This window comes from Parasteatoda tepidariorum, chromosome 6 (genome assembly GCF_043381705.1).
Source record: "Parasteatoda tepidariorum isolate YZ-2023 chromosome 6, CAS_Ptep_4.0, whole genome shotgun sequence".
Taxonomy (NCBI): domain Eukaryota; kingdom Metazoa; phylum Arthropoda; class Arachnida; order Araneae; family Theridiidae; genus Parasteatoda; species Parasteatoda tepidariorum.
In genome coordinates, this window is record NC_092209.1 from 1,336,927 (window position 1) to 1,358,070 (window position 21,144).

Sequence of the window (21,144 nt, forward strand, 5' to 3'; positions counted from 1 at the left end):
GGTCCATTCTAGCAAAAAGGTTAAGAAACACTGCTGTAGATCAAATGAAGGTACTGTCTCTGGAGAATACAAATCAGCTAAAAAAAAAAAAAAGAATCTCAGGTTTTTTATTTAAGATTTTGCACTTTCACCACACTCTTGAATGTCAACCACAATTGTAATTTTAACCCGATGCTTGTTTCTCACGATATTTTTTGGACACCTTTTTTCGTACAGGTTTTTTATTCATGTTTAAACGGCAGACGGCAGGCAATGTTCTATTTTTTTCTTCAAAAATATAAAAGACTGGTAAGTCAATTATTTCATTATTAGCATTGAACTGGGAAGACCACTTTTCCATAAAGTCGCTTTACTCATTGTTTCAAAATAGAAATCTGGCGTGTAAAAGGATAATTCACAATTTATGGACGAATATTAATGGGTTCTTTCCGGTGCAATGTGTCCAGTCTGGCAATACTTATTCAAAAAATATTGCAAACCACTTGAAGTGCTGTTGTTGCTTGTTCACGTGCCACTAGAGCTACACAATGGGCTATCGGCGACGGTGTGCGAAACATCTCTCATTTTGCTTCGGTATCCTAACGACCACTTGACATGTCTATTTGCTTCTAAACGTCTGCCAGTTTCTAGCAAACACCGTTTTTTTTAAAAACAACACGGGATTTTTTAGTAAGTCTCTTAGAATTCCCCTGCTACTGGTGCTGCCTATCTAAAATATTCAGTCGAAATTTGCTCTGCACTTCGGTGTCATTAGGTTGGCGTCCAACTTTTTATTCGATCAGCACATGGAAGAGTTGGTTTCAACCCAATTTAAGAAGGAAAGAAAACAATTGAGATAAATAAATTATTCGCCTTTAAAAAGAAAAAGTTTAGAAGCTGCACAACTGATAAGTGACTTCGTTTAAAGACTAAAATCTACATCTTAAGTGTCATAAACTGAGATAGAGGTGTGATAGCGAAAGGAAGAATTTACGCTTTTACTCGGGTAGGTCTCTTTTCTTTTTTTTTAAATTTCAACTCTTTTTTTTTTCTTTTTTTTAATGACATTACAGATGAGACGGGATCTGAAAAAAGTCATCGGGGTCATGATAATGTTTTCAGATTAAACAAAAATCTGTTTAGTTAAGGAGAAAATAATAATCTTAATAATAAATTTTATTTGGCGGACTCAAAAAGTAAGCCCAAATTCATCTCTAACCATCACACAAAGAATAATTATTTATTTAAATAGAAACTAATACTATTTAATTTTTATTTCTAAAGTAATATAAATTATATTCACTCTATTCTGAATAACCTATAATAATTGAGGATGCAGTGATGATGAACAAAAGCAGAAATATTTAAAATGAATGGAATTTTATAAAACCTTTCTCAAAATGATCTCTTATAATATGTAAGGGTGGACAAATTTTTTAAAACTACATTTCAATTTAATAAAATAGCGTGACATCATATTTGTGACCACTTGGAAAAATATTTTCTTAAATGACGAAAAATCTGTAGTTGTTTGTATTTTTGTGAAGGTTTAACGAAAAGAGTTGCTTCTTTAGACACAATTTTTTATTATTATTTTTTTTGGGNGGGAGATACATTCTTCGAAATTTTACTCATGTTATAGTTGGATCTTTTCTCTCTCTATTAAAAAATCGTAAGTGGTAATTTCGGTTTTTTCAACTTTATGTTATGCTGCACTTTACAGCGCATTAGTTATAAGACTTAGAGACTTAAAATTACAAAAGCGTAACGAAAAAAATGGAATTAAAAAAAATAGCATTCGGTAACTAGTTCGAGAAGTTTTAACTCCTAGTAAAAAATACCATGCGAGCCCCTCAGCAGTCCGAAAAAATGCAACTACAAAACTGAAACTTGAGGCTCTGAAACAGCAATTTTTATATAAGAATTTAGCACGAGTTTTTTTTTTTCGATGTTTCACTTTGTTCGAAAATTATTTCAATTTTAAATACTATTTTTCGCAACATTTTTTTTTTGCTTTAAGCAATTACTAATTATCCATTATTGTAGGAAAATTATTTAATATCTCGTAATGTTGTAAGCTTCAGCTGATGTCAAAAGTAATAAAAAGAGAGATGAGATGTCGCTAGATATAAATTTTTCTAAATGTAAACATTATAAATCAAGGGATAAAACAGTTTTCTGTTTAAATTTCTATGATTATGTAAGATACCGTTTCATATCGTTAACGCGTAAAATTACTTCGTAATAATCTTATTCAATCTCAACCTTTCTTTTCATAAACTAAATTTTTTTTACTGTACAAATGATTATTTTTCAAATCCAGCTAACCTTTCATTTCGTTACAATGGGATACCAGGAAGTGACGTAGTGTGGGTATCTCGATCCTGATGGGTTGTTGAAACGTAGCATTTGTTTACGTTAGCAACTGCTCTTTCCGTTCTATATCGAGTAAACCTAGCTCGCCAAAGGCATTAATTTTCTTAAGTGACACTTTCTATATTCTTTCACAAAGATTTCAATTCTTTCATTATATATTTCTTACTTAACTCAGAGACAGGCACGAAGCCATGTAGAACATATACAAACTAACTATGCATCGTAGTTGCGAGGTACACAAATTAAAAATGTTTTTATTTCCAATGGCAGACAGGAAAGACAAATTTGTAGCCAAGAACAATATGAAGAAAGAACGAAAAACGGAAACAAGAGTTACAAAAATAAAGAGTCTATAGGTCTGTAATAATGCATCTCGCCCGCCAATATCGTTCCCACAAGGGCCCAGGAGGAAGTGCAGAGCAACGTCTTAGATGGTTAGCGTCCATTTCTTCTTATAGGTTACATAATGGACAAAAGGGGCTTGAAAAGATTTTGATTTTATACTGGTGTTTTGATAAACAGTCATGGCCAGTGGTGAGGCGAAAAAGGGCCACATATTTTTCTCTTGGCCATGACGAAATATCTTTAATTCCTTCCAACCAGTCCTTATTTTTATTTGCTTCTTGGAGTTTTGCCTCAAATGTTGTTCGAAGAGAGATTTTTATTAGCCTTTTTGCCGTGTGGAAAGAACTGGCTTAAGAGATATTTGTAGAATCTTGGCGGCTTTTTTGACCAAGAAATCTGCAGTTTCGTTACCTTGAAGTCCACAGTGGGCTGGTACCCATTGCATGGCGACATTTTTGTTGTGTTGATCAAGCCTGTGAAGGGCTTGACAACAATGTAGAATGTCGGCAGATGCGGGGGCTTTGGAGGAAGCAATAGCTTGGAGTGCGGCTTTGGAGTCAGAGAGGAGGACTATGCTACGCTAAAATACATAAGCAAATAATAAATCTCGAAAGTCATAGGTCACAAGTGTGGTTATGGATGGTCTTCTTCTTGAAATGCAAGTACCCAATTAGCATGTTAAGAAAATGTTCTTGCATGAAATTATAATATTTATGTATTTTCAAACATTTTTTTTTCCTTTGAAAAACATCAAATTTTTAGAACAGCCACTGTACACATTTTAAAATATTGAAAACTAAATTTAAATTTCTCGGAAAGAAAGAAACTGTATTTTGTACTTAAAAGTGAGTTCAAATTGATCCTAATTTGCATCCGTTTCTGATGTATCCGTTAGCAATACAGATGCCAAAAACCGGATACGTTTCTTTTTTCTTTTTTTTTTTTCGATTTTTTAAAAAGCGACTCATTCTAAAATACTACTAGCTGGATTTTTAAAGCAGTCTGTCGTCTCATACATAAGCTGTAATTAATAATCATTCAATATTGTTTTTATTAGAAATTTCTACGAAATTAACATCAACAAACGAATATAACATATTAAGTAATATTGTTTTTTTAATAAATTTCAATTCAATAACCTGTTTTAAGTTTTACGAACATGTTTCTTTTTTCATGGAATAAACATGAATTGAGTGAAACAAAGGCAGAATCATTTCATATCTCATAAGATAGAAGGTATTTTTTGACGATTCGTTCGAAAATAATTATTCTGATATCGCAAGAAGCGTGACGAGCAAGCAGTTGAGTCAATATTAAGTGTCTCGAATGAAGGAAAGGAAAGAGGATTTATTGTTTCTACGAAGATTCAAGTAGAAAAGATGTGTCCAGACAAAAGTCCCATCTACACGACCAAAATTCCTCTCGATGAAGAGGAGACCAAAAAACAAAGTAAGTTCTTTCTCATTCTTTAGATGATAAGTTATACGAAATACCTGTTTTCGCGCCTTCCTGTTGAACTCCTGTGTTTTATTTATTTATTTAAAGTTGAATGGAATGAAACCCAACGCAAATCGACATAGGTCCTAAAATTTAAAAAGCTGAAAGAATTTTAGGTTGCTTTTCATTTGACTTGCAATTGAGATTGCTATCTTCACGAGCAAAGTATTATTTATGTACAGGAAATTTAGCAGTTGTAGAATTTTTAAAGGTGGCCATTTTTACAAAACTTAAAACTTTTTAATAGTTTTGAAATTTTTTGAAGCATTTCTCAAAATATGTTAAACATAACATTCTTCATTTCTAATAACTAGAAAAAGGTATATTTACATCCAAAATAAATGGCGACTGACAAACAACTTTTTTATCAATTAATCAATCTTTAAAACAATTTTGTTGCCATATATATATATATATATATATATATATACTAATAATTAAGTAAGTTGCAAGGATTTTGTGCATAAAAAGTGTAATATAGTGACTTTTACCAATTTTTACAATTTATCTTTCCTATCGCTACACAAGTGAGATATTGTTTCCTTGTGTTTTTTAGGCTGAATCAAATAAAACTAAACACGAGTCAAAAATACAACTTAGTTAGAAGTTAAAAGGAATTATGTGTAAATTGATTTGAATAAATAACTGTTGTAAATAAAGTCCTCATAACTATAGGTTTGGTTTCATTCAACTCAGCGCAAAATACCTCTTTCGTCTAGATAACCACGCTAGACCTGTATTCATTAAAAATTGAGTTTTATTTGTGAAACCTGTTGCTATTACACCCGTATTACTTTTAAATTGACACTTTATTCTAATGTCATTCGATTCAGCATGCTTAGTATGGAAATGAGAAACAATGTTCAACTTAACAAGTAAAGTGTAAGTTTCTCCCCTCCCTTTTTTTAAAACTCCCCTAATAGAAAATTTAAGATGGCGGTTAAATTTTGGAAAAGGGAGCAGTCTTCAGCTATTCATATTGTACCAAAACCGAATCTTTCAGAACAATTTTTAGCTTTCCTTCAAATTATCTTCATATTCAGCTTTTCTTTTCTTTTTTTAATTGACTCTTGAATTCTATCCTATATCTATATCGTCTAGAAAGGAGATTTGTGTTGACATGTTAGAATTTATTTTATTTAAATTATGAATACAGAACCTAAATCTTAAATTTTTTGTTCTTGTAGAAGCCGATATGCAACTTTTTTAACTAAAACACTGGAGCATTAAAGAAAGATAAACTTATAAATAACTTACTTATAGTCGGTGAGTTTTTTTTTCTAATTAATTTATTTATTTTGGGCAGTGCTGTTTGCGCAGGGGAACGATGTTCCCCGAAATATTTCTTTTGCTGTAGTAAAAAAAATTAAATATTTGAAACAGATTTCAAACCAATTTATTAGTTTATTATTTTTTACGAAGCGAAGCAAAAATATCTGCTCGGTTCAGGGGAAAAAAATTTCACTTTAACAGATGTCGTGTTAATTGTAGATACAAATCAGATTCAATAGAGCAAGTGAGCTTTTAAATCTTATGGGTGCAATTTTTCAGCTCGTTTGTAATCAGACGGAATGAGAATAACCATATTATTAATAATATTATATGTTATTGTATAAACGGAAATGTTTATAACGCTTTAAGTTTTGATATAGCTAAAAAGCTATGTAATCAAAGTAATTATTTAAATTGCATTTACTAGTGTTGAATGAGAACAAAATCTTTATATCAAGTTGATTTTAATTAATTTTATGTAAATTTTCTTATGTAAAATTGTAAATTTTATGTAAAAAGGATATGTAAAATTTTAATTATTAAATGAGATTATTTTTCTAACTCTGTTTCACATGTTTTATAATCTAGTTAGCAAGGAAACCAATCTAAGAGCCAATAATTATATTTCGTCAATAATCATGGAGTTCATTCAATCCTTATTTGAATAAAGACAGTTTTATAGTTAATAATATAAGTTATAACAAATGTGAACTTCTCTTACTGTTAAACTCTAACGAAACAAATTTTTACCCCTTTTTGTGTACATGCATAGAAATGTTTTCGACCTTCTTGCTATTGAAGCAAAGAGTTAAACAAGCAGTGCTATTGGAGAACTGTGTACTCACTTAGTAATGTTCAATAGAAATTTGCAATAGAAATCATATTATGCAATTATTTTGTCAGCAATAGTTTTTATGATGAATACACCAAAGATAAAAATGATCCAAGCTGTGTGACAGCGAACCCCCTTTTTTTAAAAAATAATTGTCTGCTTTTATTCATTTATTTTTTTCTTAATTAAAGCTCGCCAAATGATTTAAACTAGTCATTTTTTGGTTTAACAAAAATCAGCCAACTCTAACATATACCCAATAAAAAAATTAGTTCCCCGAAATATTTTTTTTTTTCAACTACTGCACTGATTTCGGACAAAATGAGTCTTTAATATGCCTCGAGAGTTGATATTTCATTTCTCGACTCAGGCTTAAAATCACTTCCAAAAACTTAGATCTATGATCCATCACAAGACCATATACCATCACAAGATTGATATACTATAATTACTTTCTAATTTAAGAAAAAAATATTTAAATCACATTTTACTTAGGATAGTAAGGCAATATTCGAATATGTTTTGTTTGATTTTGAGAAGCTTTTCAAAATAACCCAGATAAAATACTAGTTTTTCGGAGGTAGTTCATTTTATTTTATTATCCCCATGAACACCCTTTTCATGCAAGTTATTTTATGTAATAAAGTAATAGTAATTATTAATTTAAATTAGAAATACGAGCTTGGTCACCCTTGTATCCTGCTGTAAATGTTGCATATAAAAACTGAAAATTTGAGACACTTTTTTTCAAAACTTTGACTGTTTTAATGTCTTTTAAAAAATATTTCAGTTAATGAACATCATAAAAGTGAGCTATTCTGAAAATCTAAAAGTATAAATTAATCAATGAATAAAAAGATATCTGGAAAACGCAGTCATGGAAAGAGAATAAACAGATTCATGCTTAAATTATTTAATAGGTAAATAAGAGGCTTTTTAATAACTTATATTTACTTTAGTAATAAATTTTATGCAAAACTGTGCCTAATCAACTTATTCATTCGAATGAGGAATACAGATTTCTAAAGCAGTATTTAAAATTAATTTTCCACACTATTGCCAATAAGAATTTACAGAGCCTGACTTAGGCAGGGGCATACGGGGCAGTTGTCTCGGACCACCACATTAGAGGAGGCCCCCAAATCAAATCGAAAGTTTATTTTACGTTTCCTGCTTTAATGAACTTTTTCAAACCAAAATATAAGTACAGTGTAAAATCCATCGATTTTATGTTAGCTTCTTCATAAATCTATCGTATGAACACAAAAAATCTATATTTCGTAAATCCATGGCTTTCTAGGGCGGAATTCAGCTAAATGTTCGCAATTACGTTGGACAAATTTGGTCAATCAAAAGCCTGTATTTTTAAATATCCCAAAAATACTGGCTTCTGATTGGTTTAATTGAGCCATCGTAATTGCGAAAATTTAGCTGAATTTCACCCTAATGTCTGCAAGGATATGCATTTTCCGCAGCTAGGTGACAATCAGAAAACTGCATTTGGCATGGTGGACATGGAATTGTCAGAAAATCAATGAGGTGGACAGAACGATATTTTGTCTGACCATTGAAGGGGAGGGGGACTTAATAGCTATTTTAAGTTCTAGTGAATTTCCTTGTTATCTATGTATAATGAAGTGAAAAATTTAAATACTTCCATAAAGTTCGGTTCTTCATTGTTGAAGTAGTGAAGCAGCGGAGCCCTCCGAAGAAGTTTTTGTCTCGTACGCCAATTAGGCTAAGTCGGGCACTGAGAATTCAAAGAACAAGCTTGAAGATAAAGTTGCAATGAAATATTCAAGTTACGTCCTGATATTCCTCATTTTTGTGTGTCTACAGAACATGCCATTTTCCATGAATACAAAAGAGGGTTTTAAGTTAATTGATTAAAAGAATCGAAGGATTTTCTATACAACATTCAAGTACTACTTTAATTGATAATACTGGTGAAAATCGCAAAATACGATCGTTCAGCAATAGGGGCCTTCCACTAATTATATGCAAGCCAGAATTTTGTTCATCACAATTTTTGGAAATTCCGTCATTTTATGAAAACTCAATTAACCTTTTAAAATTTTTATGGGGACGAATTCATTCCCTTCTTTTCAGCAAATCCAGTAACTTTTATAGCTTTTTAATTATTGATTCGTCTCGTTCATGTTCTTGTTTTTCTTTTATCTCGTTCATGATCGAACTTATCATGGAATTTTAAATCATGAATTGATTGAGGGATTTCAGGATTAAAGAACTTGGTTACAAATTTAGATAACTTTTGATCGGATCGAAAATCGATATCGTTATTTTTCAAAAGCAGCGGTACTGTAAACTTTTTTTTAACTTATTCAGTGTATAAAATTAAATGTCAAACTGTTAAAACTTTCTGCTCTAAACAAAGTAAATCGGAAATTAAAAATGACATGTTTTATTATTCTTTCGCGATAAAATTTGTCTTTATTGTATTTAAATTTTTCAAATTATGCAATGCTTAGTTTGTCCTTTTTAAAAGTAGTCTGTTTTTAAAAAAATGTTTTGATTTTGTCCTATTTTCTTTGTCCCACTACGAAGCTTGAATTATTTTGTTTAAATTTTATACCTAATCGAAACAAAAACTAAATGTGTGTCAAAAAAATTAAATTATTAAGATCATTTTATTGAGTAATTTTTAATTTTGATCTTACAATCTGTTTATCGTCCATTAATAAAAAGTTAATGAGAAGGAATCTTAGTGAGCGAAACGAGCGGGGGAAGGAATCTCCGAGTATGTACCTAAGAAAACTATTGTCGTAGCGCCTACCCATCAAATTTGTTTAAAGTTTTAACACTTATGGTTCATCTCTATATTTTATTTAAGAAGTTCAGTTTATCTCCATTAAAAAAAATAAAAACGTCGAACATCTTTCAAATTGAACTGAAAGCTGCTTTGTTTCTGCCGTAAAGACGTTGCAAAGAATAAAAATTTTAGGATGCCGTCTGTTTGTTTTATGTGTGCCTTAACAATCAATGAAATAAATTCTTATTAAATTATATGTAATCTGATAACACTGAACAAATATTTTCATTTATCTTAACCTTGGTATGCTCTTATTAGCTCAAAATTTTGTGTCATGAAAAATGTCATAAAGTTTTAAAACAGGTAGTTAAGTAACAAATTGTTTTCAAAAATGGTTTATAAGCTGACAGTTGGATGCTAAAAATGAATAATCCCAGTTTAAAGTAAACTCAACGCAAATTGCACGAAATATCAACAACTTTTGAACTAATCATCTTGCTTTCATGTAGACCTGAAATATATGCTGAAGAGAAATCCTATTGATACTTTTAAGTTGTGAAATCAGACCTTAAAAATGTAAAAAGGATTTGAATTTTTGAGCCTTAGAATTTGGAAAATTTGGCCCCAATAGCGACACTTTATGTAACTTGATCTGATTTTCACGTTTCCTAATGGTTTAATCTCGCCTTAAATATATTAATGAGTGCAGACCATATTTTAAGTTTCAAAGTCAAGTGTATTTTCTCTGAATAAATATACCTTTCTTTTACTTTGACAGATTTGGAATCTTGACCCTCGAATTATGGATGTAGCCGCAATCTGGGAAATAGGCCCCCAATTGTTTAGTCAGGAGAGCAGTTGGACCTTTTAACGTTAATTTAACTTTTTGCATATTTCATATCTCGAAAACATTTTTTGTGTATTTTACCATATCTCGAGAACTTTTTATGTGAGTTTTAAAAATTCTTCTTTGCATTATAAAAAGCATTTATTCAAAGATATTTATGCAAAAATAAGATTTAATAATTATTAATTTCCTTTTTTAATTTTATTTAATAATAGTTGAAAAAAATTTGAATTATAGTAAGTTATACAAGTTCTTATATCATTTAGAAAAATGTAAATTTATGTGGCAAAGAGCAAAATTTGATCGCAATCAAACGAATATTTTCTGAGCTATAATTTTTCTTTTTTTAACTATAAAACCGTATGAAAACCGTAACCATAAAAACCATGATTTCAAAAGAACTACTCTACCGCTCTCCAAATCAAACTATGGGGCCCTATTTCCCAGATTGCGCCCTTACCCCACATTTCAAGAATTATAGAAATCCAAATTCGTCTAAAAATAGTAGAGTGAAATTTCTCGTGTGCGATCACTCTCCGTTCCACAGTAAAATGGTCGTTGATGGAGGTGAGTCGTTCCTCCATTGACTTCACAATTGTAATCGAAGGTACATGATTTTTCGAAAACTATTTTATTTTTAGTCAATGTCATTTTCATGGTGCGGAAATGCCACTTCTGTTGATATCATGAAAAGACGATTAAAATTTAGACGAAGAAAGATTAAAATTTAGCGTCTATAAAAATGATTCCAACTCATATAAGTAATGTGTAAAAACAATTACACCAATTATGAATGATAAAGCTATTTTAAAAAAATAAGCAATTACGTTTTTTTGTTTAAGTTACTATCATAAAAATTAGTTAGCTTTAAAAGATGAGAAGAGCTTTGTTTGAGATGTTTGTTTTTTTCTAAAATTACCTTTTTTTTATTTAACTTCCAACTCTTTAAGTAAATTATTAATAGCATCGTCTTTAGTGCACTGAGACATGAGACATAGTATCACTGAGTGCACTGAGACATAGTCCGCAACATGAGATTGTATCGTCAAATAGAGCTCTCTAAATAAGAGTCTCTCACAAATATTTTGAATACATTTTAATGTACTTATTTTTGTTTTGTTACATTTTGTGTTTTGATATTTTTTAGTGCTTTGTGCTGATGTTTTTCCGTTTGCTGGGACAGGTTTTAATAGTCTCCCCTGAAGGTTTTCTTCAACATAGATTCTAAGGAAAAAATTTCCTGTCTCCCAAACGTGGTAGTAAATAGAGGTGGTCTTTCCAGGTTTCGCTGCATATTTAGTCATTGTATCTGATTTCGTAACTTAAAGTATCTTCTTAGCCTTTTTAAAGTTAAACCTACGAACCATTAAATTGAGTACGTGAAAATCCGATCAATAGATTAAAAGTTTTTTTTTATGGCATTCCTTTTTTTTCGCTTTATATATTGCTTCGAAGCAATGTTCTATGTCAATTATTTATGAAACAATTGTTTCATTTTTGGAACATAATGTGTTCTATTTCGTAGTATTTTGTTTATAGATACTGAAATGCATCTCGGATGATTATTGCACCGTTGCAATCATCTTGTCCAGCTTGATCTTACCTAACAGCTACTAGATTATGTGTATCCTCCAATGAGTCAAGTTGCACTGATTTAAAATCAACTTTAATATACCATTCCAATGGTTTGTAACAGATTGTCTCTTGAGAAACTAACAACCGTTTTAGTTATAACAAAACCAATGAAAGCATTTCCGTGTCCCATAATATTGAAGAAAAAAATATTAATAATAAAATAGTTATTCACATTTCATTGAGTAGTTAAGAAGCATTTTTATTTTAATTCATTTCATTGCAACCACATACATATGCAGTTCATTGAAAATACGGCTTATTACGTCCTTCCGTCAATACACAAAAGATTACAGCAGGAATCGAGCCCAATACCTTCATACTAGAATGTTTGGTGGAAGGATTGACGAGACAACTCGATAAGGGTGACCCGAGGTAAGAAATGGGGGCAAACTCATGAAGGGGAGAAAGAGGACTGTGTTGACAATTTTTATATGTTTACCAAAAAGCATATTCTTATTGTTGGACAGATCAAATATTTCTTATGAAAAATTTAACTGTTTGTCTTAATTTTAAATGAAGACAACAGTTATATAAATTAACAAAGAAATTTTTTTAGTAAATTATTTTAGCCACGGATTTGCCCGAAAAGGATTTGCACATGGAAAAAATTAACAAAGAAATTTTTTAGTAAATATTGATTTGTTAGTTACCATGGATGGGCCCGATAATAGATGTGCGCAAGGTAATATTATACTGGATAATTTAAAGGTGTTGACTATTAATAATTTCAGAAAATTAACTTTTATTTAAGAAAAAATAAAATAAAAGAGAAAAGAGAAAGAAACATGAATTGCCTGTTTTACGCATAGTTGGGTATCCATTGCTTTTTTTTGTTTTTTTCCTTATCAAATTTTTTCACATGGAAAAAAATTAACAAAGAAATTTTTTAGTAAATAACTTTTGCCACTGATTTGCCCGAAATGGATTTGCACATGGAAAAAATTAACAAAGAAATTTTTTAGTAAATAATTTTGGCCACGGATTTCCCGAAATGGATTTGCACATGGAAAAATTATATAAATTAACAAAGAAAATTTTTAGTTAATGTAACTACAATAATATATTATTAACTGAATGATTTTATATAGAATTTTATTACTGTAGTTGGGTATTCATTGTTTTTTATCAAATTTTGAAAGAGTTTATCTATCTGTTTTTTGGATAAATAAATATTACTACATATTCTTTTAATTCTATTCATTTGATTAAATTTGGTATTTAAATAGATGTTCTTAGATACATTAGAATTCCAAGTAATTAGCTTATTTATAAACATTAAAATCATTTCTTTTATCGTATAAATCAGCAAAGCAGATATTTTCTTCTTTTATGATACCCAAATCCAAAAAATTGCAAATTAATATTATCATCATGATTACGAAGCAAGATTAATCCCTTGGGTAAATATTATTTAATAAAATAGTATAATCTTGAAAGTTAAAGATAATTAAATCATCAATAAATCTGAAAACAAATTTAAACAAATTTTTTTCATAATAATGTCAAAAATAAGTTAGCTAAGAGAGATGAAAAATTAGATCCTTGTGGTATTCCCTCAATTTGAAGAAAAATATCCTTTCCATTATAACGATAATTATTAAAAAGACAAATTAATTAGAATTTCCCAATAATCAAAATCGCAATTAAGGATATTTTTTAAAATCATAGTTATAATTCAAACGGACATCTTTTAGTTTAGAAAGGGGAATGCTTTATTGAAAAGATCCTGGAAATCTAAAGTCGCAATAGAATTTATTTCATTATGTTTAATAAATTCTAAAATCGGTAGATTATTAGTGATAATTCAAGAAAAACCTTCTTTAATAATATTGTTAATAACTTTATTTAAGTAGTTAGAGAAAATGGTGCCATGTTTAGTTAGGTAAGTATTAGACGCACATGTGATTGTTCTAAATTTTATAGGAATTTTATGAAATTTAGGACTGATAATTAAATAAGGAAATTGTATATTGCTAATTTTATTTTTTAACCTCTTATACAAAGCTCAAAAAATTTTAATGAGAATAGTATTATTTAGATTAATAAGTTTAAAATTTTTACTATTTTTTAACTCCATATTTAAAAGTTCAACATAGAATTTTTTACAGAAGGTTGCATAATTATTGTTAGCTTTGTCAAAAAAATTTTAATTGCTTAATTGATTGAATAATTTGTAAAAAATTTGTTGAATTGTTACTGTTATTTAAATTATCCTTATTATTGAAAACAAAGTTTTTAAAGTAATAATAAACACCCCATTTCCATTCTGTTAGCATACCTAAAGGTAAAGAGAATCTATTTGATATCTTTAAACAAAAACTATTGCGATCATTAAGAAAGTATTTTAGAATATGGTAAATGGGTCTAAATTTTGTGCCTTTTTGTATTTATTTATTATACTATATATATATTTATTTATTATGCTATATATTTTGTATTTATTTATTATGCTATATGTCTTTTTGTCAGGAACTGATTCAATTATTGACATTTTGCCACCACTATTGTCAGTTGAGAAGTGTGATGAGATCAATCAGATAATTATTAACAACATTTTATATTAATTCTATGATATATTTTTATTTCGATGACTTCTAAGAAATGCCTTAAGACGTAATTTTATTAAAATATAAAGGTGAGGTGAGGAAGGAAAGCAATATTTATCCAGCTGATACTAAAAAGTGTAATGGTGGATGACAAATATCTGCGTCTTCCTTCGTAACAAAATCAGCTGAAGGCTATAAAATGAATTTTCCATTTCAGTTTTCGAAAGTATTTAAGGCGAAGCATCAAATAATCTTACAACTTATTCTTACGTCATAACTATACTTTTACAGTACCTTCTTTATCGCGCTTTATGAATTTTATTGAGAGATAAAATATGCGTATCTTTATTGCGCATATTTTGCTCTCCATAATATTCTAAATGTTTTGAAAGTAGACAGGAAATGTTTTACAGATGACTCAACCATACAAAGGCAACGTCCGTACTTGATCAACAGATAGCATTTGCTTCAGAAAAAGGATTTGAAATAAGTCTTTAAAAAACTACTCAGTTTAAGAAATAATGTATCATCGCTTAATAAATGAAAAAAATGCATATTTTTATATCATGCTACAAGTTTTGAGATAAATTTGAGATTATGCTTAATAACTAAATAAAGTAATAAAAATGAACTAAATAAAAATAATTTTTGCAGGAAATTATCTTTGGTTATGCGGATCTCACAATTGCGTGCAAAAATATTTAGATTCGTTTAAACGGATCTAGATATGAGGAAAGATATAGTGAAAAACTTTCGGCCGCTCTTCCGACTAAATTATTGGAACCAGATGGCAGCTTTCCAGAGTTAAGAATCAGTTATAGAAAGAAAAAAAACTATGTCTGTTCAGAGAAAGTACCTCGTTCTTGTAGCCTAATTGCGTATCATGGGCTGTGCCCGTTAATCAGCCTATATAAGAATTAGTCTGAAAATTCAATCAGTTGGTGAAATCTTACTCAAGGGATGAGTTAGTTCTAAATTACCCCAAACTTTAAAACTTAACCCATTAAAATTTTACTTTATACGGAAGAAACAAATGTTTATTGTAAAAAAATATTGAATTAAATTTTTTATTCGATAGTTGTGGTAGATTTATATAACTTTAAAATGCCACATTGTTGCTGGGAGTACATAAAGCCAAGTTTTGAAACTTCAGGCTTACACTGCTATTGCGACGCACGTTGATAGAACGATTTTACTGTTAGGATGCATGCCGGATAAACAAGGGTACACACATTCAACATATTTGTAGTTTATGTACCAGAAATTTTGTGAGAGTCTTTCCATATATCCCTGCACGCGCTTAGAGGTTAATCTTTTAGGTTGACCCTATATCGTAGCTTCTAATTATTCCCGGATTATTTTATTTTAGAGTGATAACAAAACTTAATTTTTATGTCTCATTCTTGCATGATTTTATAAATTTAATTTAAAATTATTTGAACTACCACTACAGATAAATAAATTAGACACATATATATGCACCATTTTACTTTTAAGTAAATCATTCTTATATTAATCGAATATTTCCTAGTGTTTGTTACCGCTTTAGTACAATAATATCACAATAATTTAATCTCAGGTCAATATTTATATGTTTTCAACAATAATATAGATTGGTGAATGTCTTATTTTTCCAAGATAAATTTCAACATAGAAATAAATGAGTTACCAGTCTTAATATTTCTTAAAAAAGTTCTGGCCCTTCATGGGTTAAGATTTAGTCCTGGATATAATTTTGATTCGTGGTGATAGCGCTGCAGATTCACTCCGTTAATTTTGCTACCAGGCTTATGTATAATGATTGCTGTATTTACCCTTTTTCTTTTTTACAAGGACATTCAAATGGACGAAAATTCGTCGAAAAATCTATTTTCTACTTTTTATATTTTGGAAATTTGACTGAACATTTTAAAACCTAATATTTTTTTACTCCAAGAAAAATTGACAAAGGTATGGCAATTTTTGTTTGACCACGTACCCTTGTTAGCATTTTCTTGTTTGCAGCTAAATGTATTTATAAATCCAATTACGTTTTCGCTTGTTTTGGAAAATTGTGCTGATTTTTTTTTTTCAAATTTTAAAGTATCTATTTATTTAACTAGTTTAATAAGATCATATTTATAGTTAAGTATGTTTAAAAAAAGGAAATATTTGTTGAAAAGTATAATTTTCAATAAACGATTAGAAAAAACCATTTTTCACAAAATGTTCTTTTTGACAAATTTACGAGTTTCGAGCTATTCTAGCGAAATGAAATTTTATTCTATTGAATTGAAAATTTGATACTATACACTTATGAATGTTATTAACACTTTGTTGGAAATGTTTTTTTTTTTTAATTTAGTATGTAGTATTTAATTTATGTATGATCTTTTATTATGATCTAATGATTTTTTTTTCTAAAAATGCTGGTTCTTACTGCTTTTTTACAGTTATTTGTTCCTATAGTAAAAAATATAAAAAGTACTCTCAACTATTTCTTTATGTTACCCAATATATAATATTTTGAAAGAATTATGTCATTTTAGCAAAATTTCAGGCGCGAGGAGTAATATATAATAACAATATAAATTCTGAATTTTAATGTCTTAAGATATCTTTTTGAAATGTTGTATATAAATTGTTTTTAACAATAAGGACTTGTACTGAAAATTTCAAACCAATCGCTTGATAATTCCAAAACAAAATTTTGAAAATCTTTCGTCTCTTTAAACGAACCATCATATTCAACAAAATTTATTCTCTCCTTGCAGAAATCTGTTCGAGAACACTTCTCACCTGCATTCTAGCGACTATCTTGATAGGTTTATGCGTTGTCCTCACCATTGAATTCCTGTATCCATTAGAGAGAAAGTACAGGGTGGAAGATATTGATGAAGTTCGAATCTATGATGGAAAAGAGATTGGCCTTAATAGGCTGGCAGATCACCTCTTTGACGACAAAGTGAGTCTTTCTTTAAGTGAGAGAAATATAAAACACTTTAACAACCTTCATTTCTTCTTCTTCTTTACATTACATTGCATTACAAAGGAAGTGTTTATATTATCAAGTACACATGGATGGTGTTTTCTACTCTAGGAAGCGCTGCAAGCTCATTAATCCCTATACTTCCCGGTTAATATTTTTGGTGTGTTTTGAAGCCATTTGGATCACAACATGATGTTTTGAGACTCTCTTGAGTAGTGTTACTTGTATAAGTATATTTGTTACCTGATTTATTATTTATGTTTAAGAGAAGAATCGTCATTTGAAGATCTGTCATTTCAAGACGTAAGAATTGTCATTTGAAAAAAAGAATCGATATAAACCACTTCTTACCTTGTTAACAATATGCCAACTTCGAAATTTAAACCTTAATGATAATTTCTAAAATGAACTTAATTTCGCTGCTCGAACAATATGCTAACACTAATGTATGATGATTAACAGCTTGAGCGAAGAATAAACAGTAACAAGCAAGTAAAAAGAGGCCAAATCAGAACTCCCAAAAAATTGACTTCTTTCTAAATCAGGCAACCGAGTCACCTTTTTTAACAGTACATCTCTAAATAAATAAAACAATTTTTCCCTTCAAACACACCAGAATTACTTAATATCATTTATATCTTATGAAATACAGCAGATATGATCTCATAAATTATATTATTTGTTTTTTTTTTTAAATATCGCCTTGCAGAATAAGTTGTAGGAAGCAGCTGCGTACTTTCTAACCGGAAGTAAGCAGCTCGAGATTGTTGTTGGTTACATTCATACTGAAAACACCATCATTACCTTCACGCTTCAGTTTCTTGGGATTATTAGTTTTGAAGATCCAAATTTTATAAAAAAGGACATCCAACTAAACAATTGGATGCAAACAGCGTCACGCGAGGATAAATTTGCGTATGTCTCAATTCAGCAGCCAATTTGGATCATCTCACACATATTGTTACTGGCAAATATCCAATTAAATCTGAGGCGGAAATTGATTCAGAGGGATTATAAACCAAGCCTAATAGCTGTAGCATTAACACCCCATGCCCAATTAGTTGCTTGCAACTGAAGAAGAAAAATATCGCAGACATTGAACGGTCGAGCATGGGTGATAAGTTTTGATTGGCTTGCGTGCGTGTCATGCGTGTGCGTCGAACCTGATTGGTTGCTGAATCGTGGCTTGATTTACCCACGCGTGACGTCGTTTGCAGATATCTAATTTATCCGTCTGACCATTTTCCATACAAAGACATCAGAGAAATAATGGAGGAAATTCTTTAGTTTATGCTAGGATTAAAAATTTCTTTAATTTCTTCTCCCGTAACGAATGGTCCAACTTCCTTAAGAAAAAATACGAATTATATTTTCCCACAGCTGTGTTTCACACAAAAATTCTGCTTGAAGCAATCAAATTCAAATGAGTTCCAATAATGTCGTCTTTTTCTCACTATTGATCTTGTTGTGCTGCTTTTTATTATTGCTAATGTTGACCTGATTTCTTAATGACTTTCACAGTTTCAATATAATTGCTCCATTTCAGACTAATTAGCTCGCATTCTTTGTAATTCATTTTTGCCACTTTCAGGGTCCGTGGCACCTTGATTTCTTAATCAACCCTACGAGATTGTGTGAAACTGTGAATTTACCGAACACCAACGCTTACATCAAAGATCCAGAAGTCAAGCTGTTGATACTTGTACCCTCGGCTACTAGTCACTTTGAGCACAGGAAGGTCATCAGGAAAACATGGGGATCCATTGCCCAAGAGTAAGCTTTCTAAATAATTAGTCCAAAAATGATCGAGGAAAAAAATTTAAATTCCGAAACATAGAAAAAAACTGTAAAAAAGAAAACATAAGTTTAAAATATAATTTGAGTCCCTCAAAAAATTAGTGAACAAGTACTAGTTCAAATATTAACCTTAACTCATCATGGACCAAATGTTCAGAAAGCACAAATGTTTTTAAAAACTTGCTGATAAGTGTCATAATAACTTAAAAGTTTTTAACTCATTCTGAAAGAACGTTTCTGAACGGAACGAACTTTTTTCCAATATGATTAAGATTGATAGTAATATGACGTAACGACCTCTGTGGTTCGAACGAAAGAGGAGGTTATAATGTAAGGTCGCTACATCGTGAGTACATAAATCAGTGTAAATATTTACTTATATTTCATAAATGTTGAACTTAAAGCTGCATAAAGCAGAAAATTCATTCGACATTTTATTTTTCAAGTAATGTTATTTTTTTTTTCAGGCCTTTTGGTCCCCTGCGTTTGGGTTTCGTGTTGGGGACCACCCCGAATGCCACAGAGACTGAACTCATCGAGCAAGAGAGCGTCACCCACGGGGACATCATACAGGCTAACTTTGAGGACACGTACCGCAATCTGACGACGAAGAGTGTCCTCATGCTGAAGTGGGTGAGCAAGTACTGCGCACACGCCCAGTATTTTCTGAAGGCAGACGATGATACTTTTGTCAATCTTCACGAGATAGCAAAGATCCTCCAGAAAGATCCTTACCAATCACAGGACAAGTTTATCAGTGGTTATGTTCACAAAGAAGCTCTTCCTTACAGAAGTCCGGATGAGGTTGGTTTCTCTGCTGTCTCTAGGGGCAACATGTCACAGGGGAAGTAAATATAATAATGAATTACGATTAAAAATTTGTCTACCACCAGATCATAGATTTTTTCGGAGTGGATTATAAATTTGACTTAAAATTATTTTTTACACCATTACATCAAAATGATTGAAAAGTACATATAAAAGTCGTATTCTTGGCTATAGATGACGCCACTGAAAAACAAGAAATGCACCCTCTGACTTAATTTCGATTGGCTTTCACCAAGTAGGTTTGCTGATATTGCCAAACGGCATTAGAAACAACAAGATGCATTATACCGTCATGATGCTTCACTAATATCAAGAAATTGTAGGGATTTAACTATCGACTATGTCAAATTTTATCTATCAAAAGGTACCTAAAGATGGAATCAAGTTAATATGTGTTATATACTAGTGATTTGGTATTTAATACTTGTAGTGGTAGTTACGCTATATTAAACCGCCTCTAGAATTTTATTTGAGATGGAATTCGATGAACAGATTCTACTAGTTGATTACATACTGTTTATTTATTCATATCAATTTTTATTCATTATTTTTGTCGTTAATAAGTTGAAATAAATAATGTGGACACCTTTTAAATAAAATCAATCAAATTAACTACAAGTTCTACAGATGAATGACAACAAATATAAAACTTTAATCTTTTAATAACTAATAATTTAGCATCATAAACGGATTCTAAAAAATATAAACCTAAATCAAAGATTGTATAAGTGTAAAGATGGGAAGTTCGCGAAAGTCGTAACAAAATTTGGCACAATGCCAGCGCTTCGTGTACGGCAGAGAAGTTTGTCTTCCGGGGCGCATGCGCAATATCATCCTTAGTTTTGGAAGGAGAGTTTGGAGAGAGAAGCACATGAGAAATCAATCAATGGCGGACGTTAATTTGACAATTATCCCTCACAAGTAAGTGCTCTTTGTATAACCTATCTTCTGTTGATTTTTTTCGCCTTGTTTTCAGTTTTGATAAAGATTGTAATCCTCTTTTTTCTTTCAGTATTTTTCAGTGATTCTTCTGTGCGCAAAGCAAAGAATTATGATATATGTGCTTAATGCAATGTAAATAGAGCGAGTTATCCAAATTTGAAATTGTTTCGCTTTCCTCAAAATATCGAAATGTAAGTAAATAGTTAAGCATTTTCGAAGATTTCGGTAAATTATTTTTCAATGATTGATTATATGAACCTATTAGATAAGACTGACTTAGAATTGTAACTAAATGTGTGACTAATTTATAGTGTCTGACTTTAATTTAATTTCATTTGGTTTTTAAATTCTGTATAATTCCATAAGTGCGTTTATCTTTTTTGGTCGGAATTAAATATTTACAAATGAAATTTATGTATATAACTAAGTAAAAATTTAAATGTTTTTCAAGAAATGTGAAAAAGATCTATAAATCTGACATTTTAAATTTTTGAAAGTTCATTACATATA

At 30.2% G+C, this 21,144-nt stretch overlaps 2 protein-coding genes and 1 long non-coding RNA gene across 4 annotated transcripts in view; 2 read left to right on the forward strand and 1 right to left on the reverse strand.

Annotated features, from left to right (window-relative positions):
• LOC107437034 (FA complementation group M) overlaps positions 1 to 4,249 on the reverse strand; it is a 71,273-nt gene extending 67,024 nt beyond the window's left edge. The window contains exon 1 of the mRNA XM_071181566.1: positions 4,219 to 4,249. The gene's annotated coding sequence lies outside the window, so the exon portion shown is untranslated. The remainder of the gene's footprint in view (positions 1 to 4,218) is intronic.
• The window catches only part of LOC107437032 (beta-1,3-galactosyltransferase 5), a 33,167-nt gene continuing 12,961 nt past the window's right edge, over positions 939 to 21,144 (forward strand). Inside the window, exons 1-5 of one of the 2 annotated variants that reach the window (XM_071181569.1) lie at positions 939 to 985; positions 3,930 to 4,149; positions 16,853 to 17,043; positions 18,659 to 18,840; positions 19,332 to 19,668. In XM_071181569.1, coding sequence (XP_071037670.1) covers positions 4,080 to 4,149; positions 16,853 to 17,043; positions 18,659 to 18,840; positions 19,332 to 19,668 — 780 coding nt within the window. In that variant the 5' untranslated portion in view covers positions 939 to 985; positions 3,930 to 4,079. Of the gene's footprint in view, positions 986 to 3,677; positions 4,150 to 16,852; positions 17,044 to 18,658; positions 18,841 to 19,331; positions 19,669 to 21,144 lie in introns of those variants that run through there. The other variant, XM_016048896.3, reaches the window with a different exon arrangement.
• The window catches only part of LOC139425717 (uncharacterized), a 1,914-nt gene continuing 1,279 nt past the window's right edge, over positions 20,510 to 21,144 (forward strand). Inside the window, exons 1-2 of the long non-coding RNA XR_011636883.1 lie at positions 20,510 to 20,613; positions 20,715 to 20,825. This is a non-coding gene — a long non-coding RNA (uncharacterized lncRNA). The remainder of the gene's footprint in view (positions 20,614 to 20,714; positions 20,826 to 21,144) is intronic.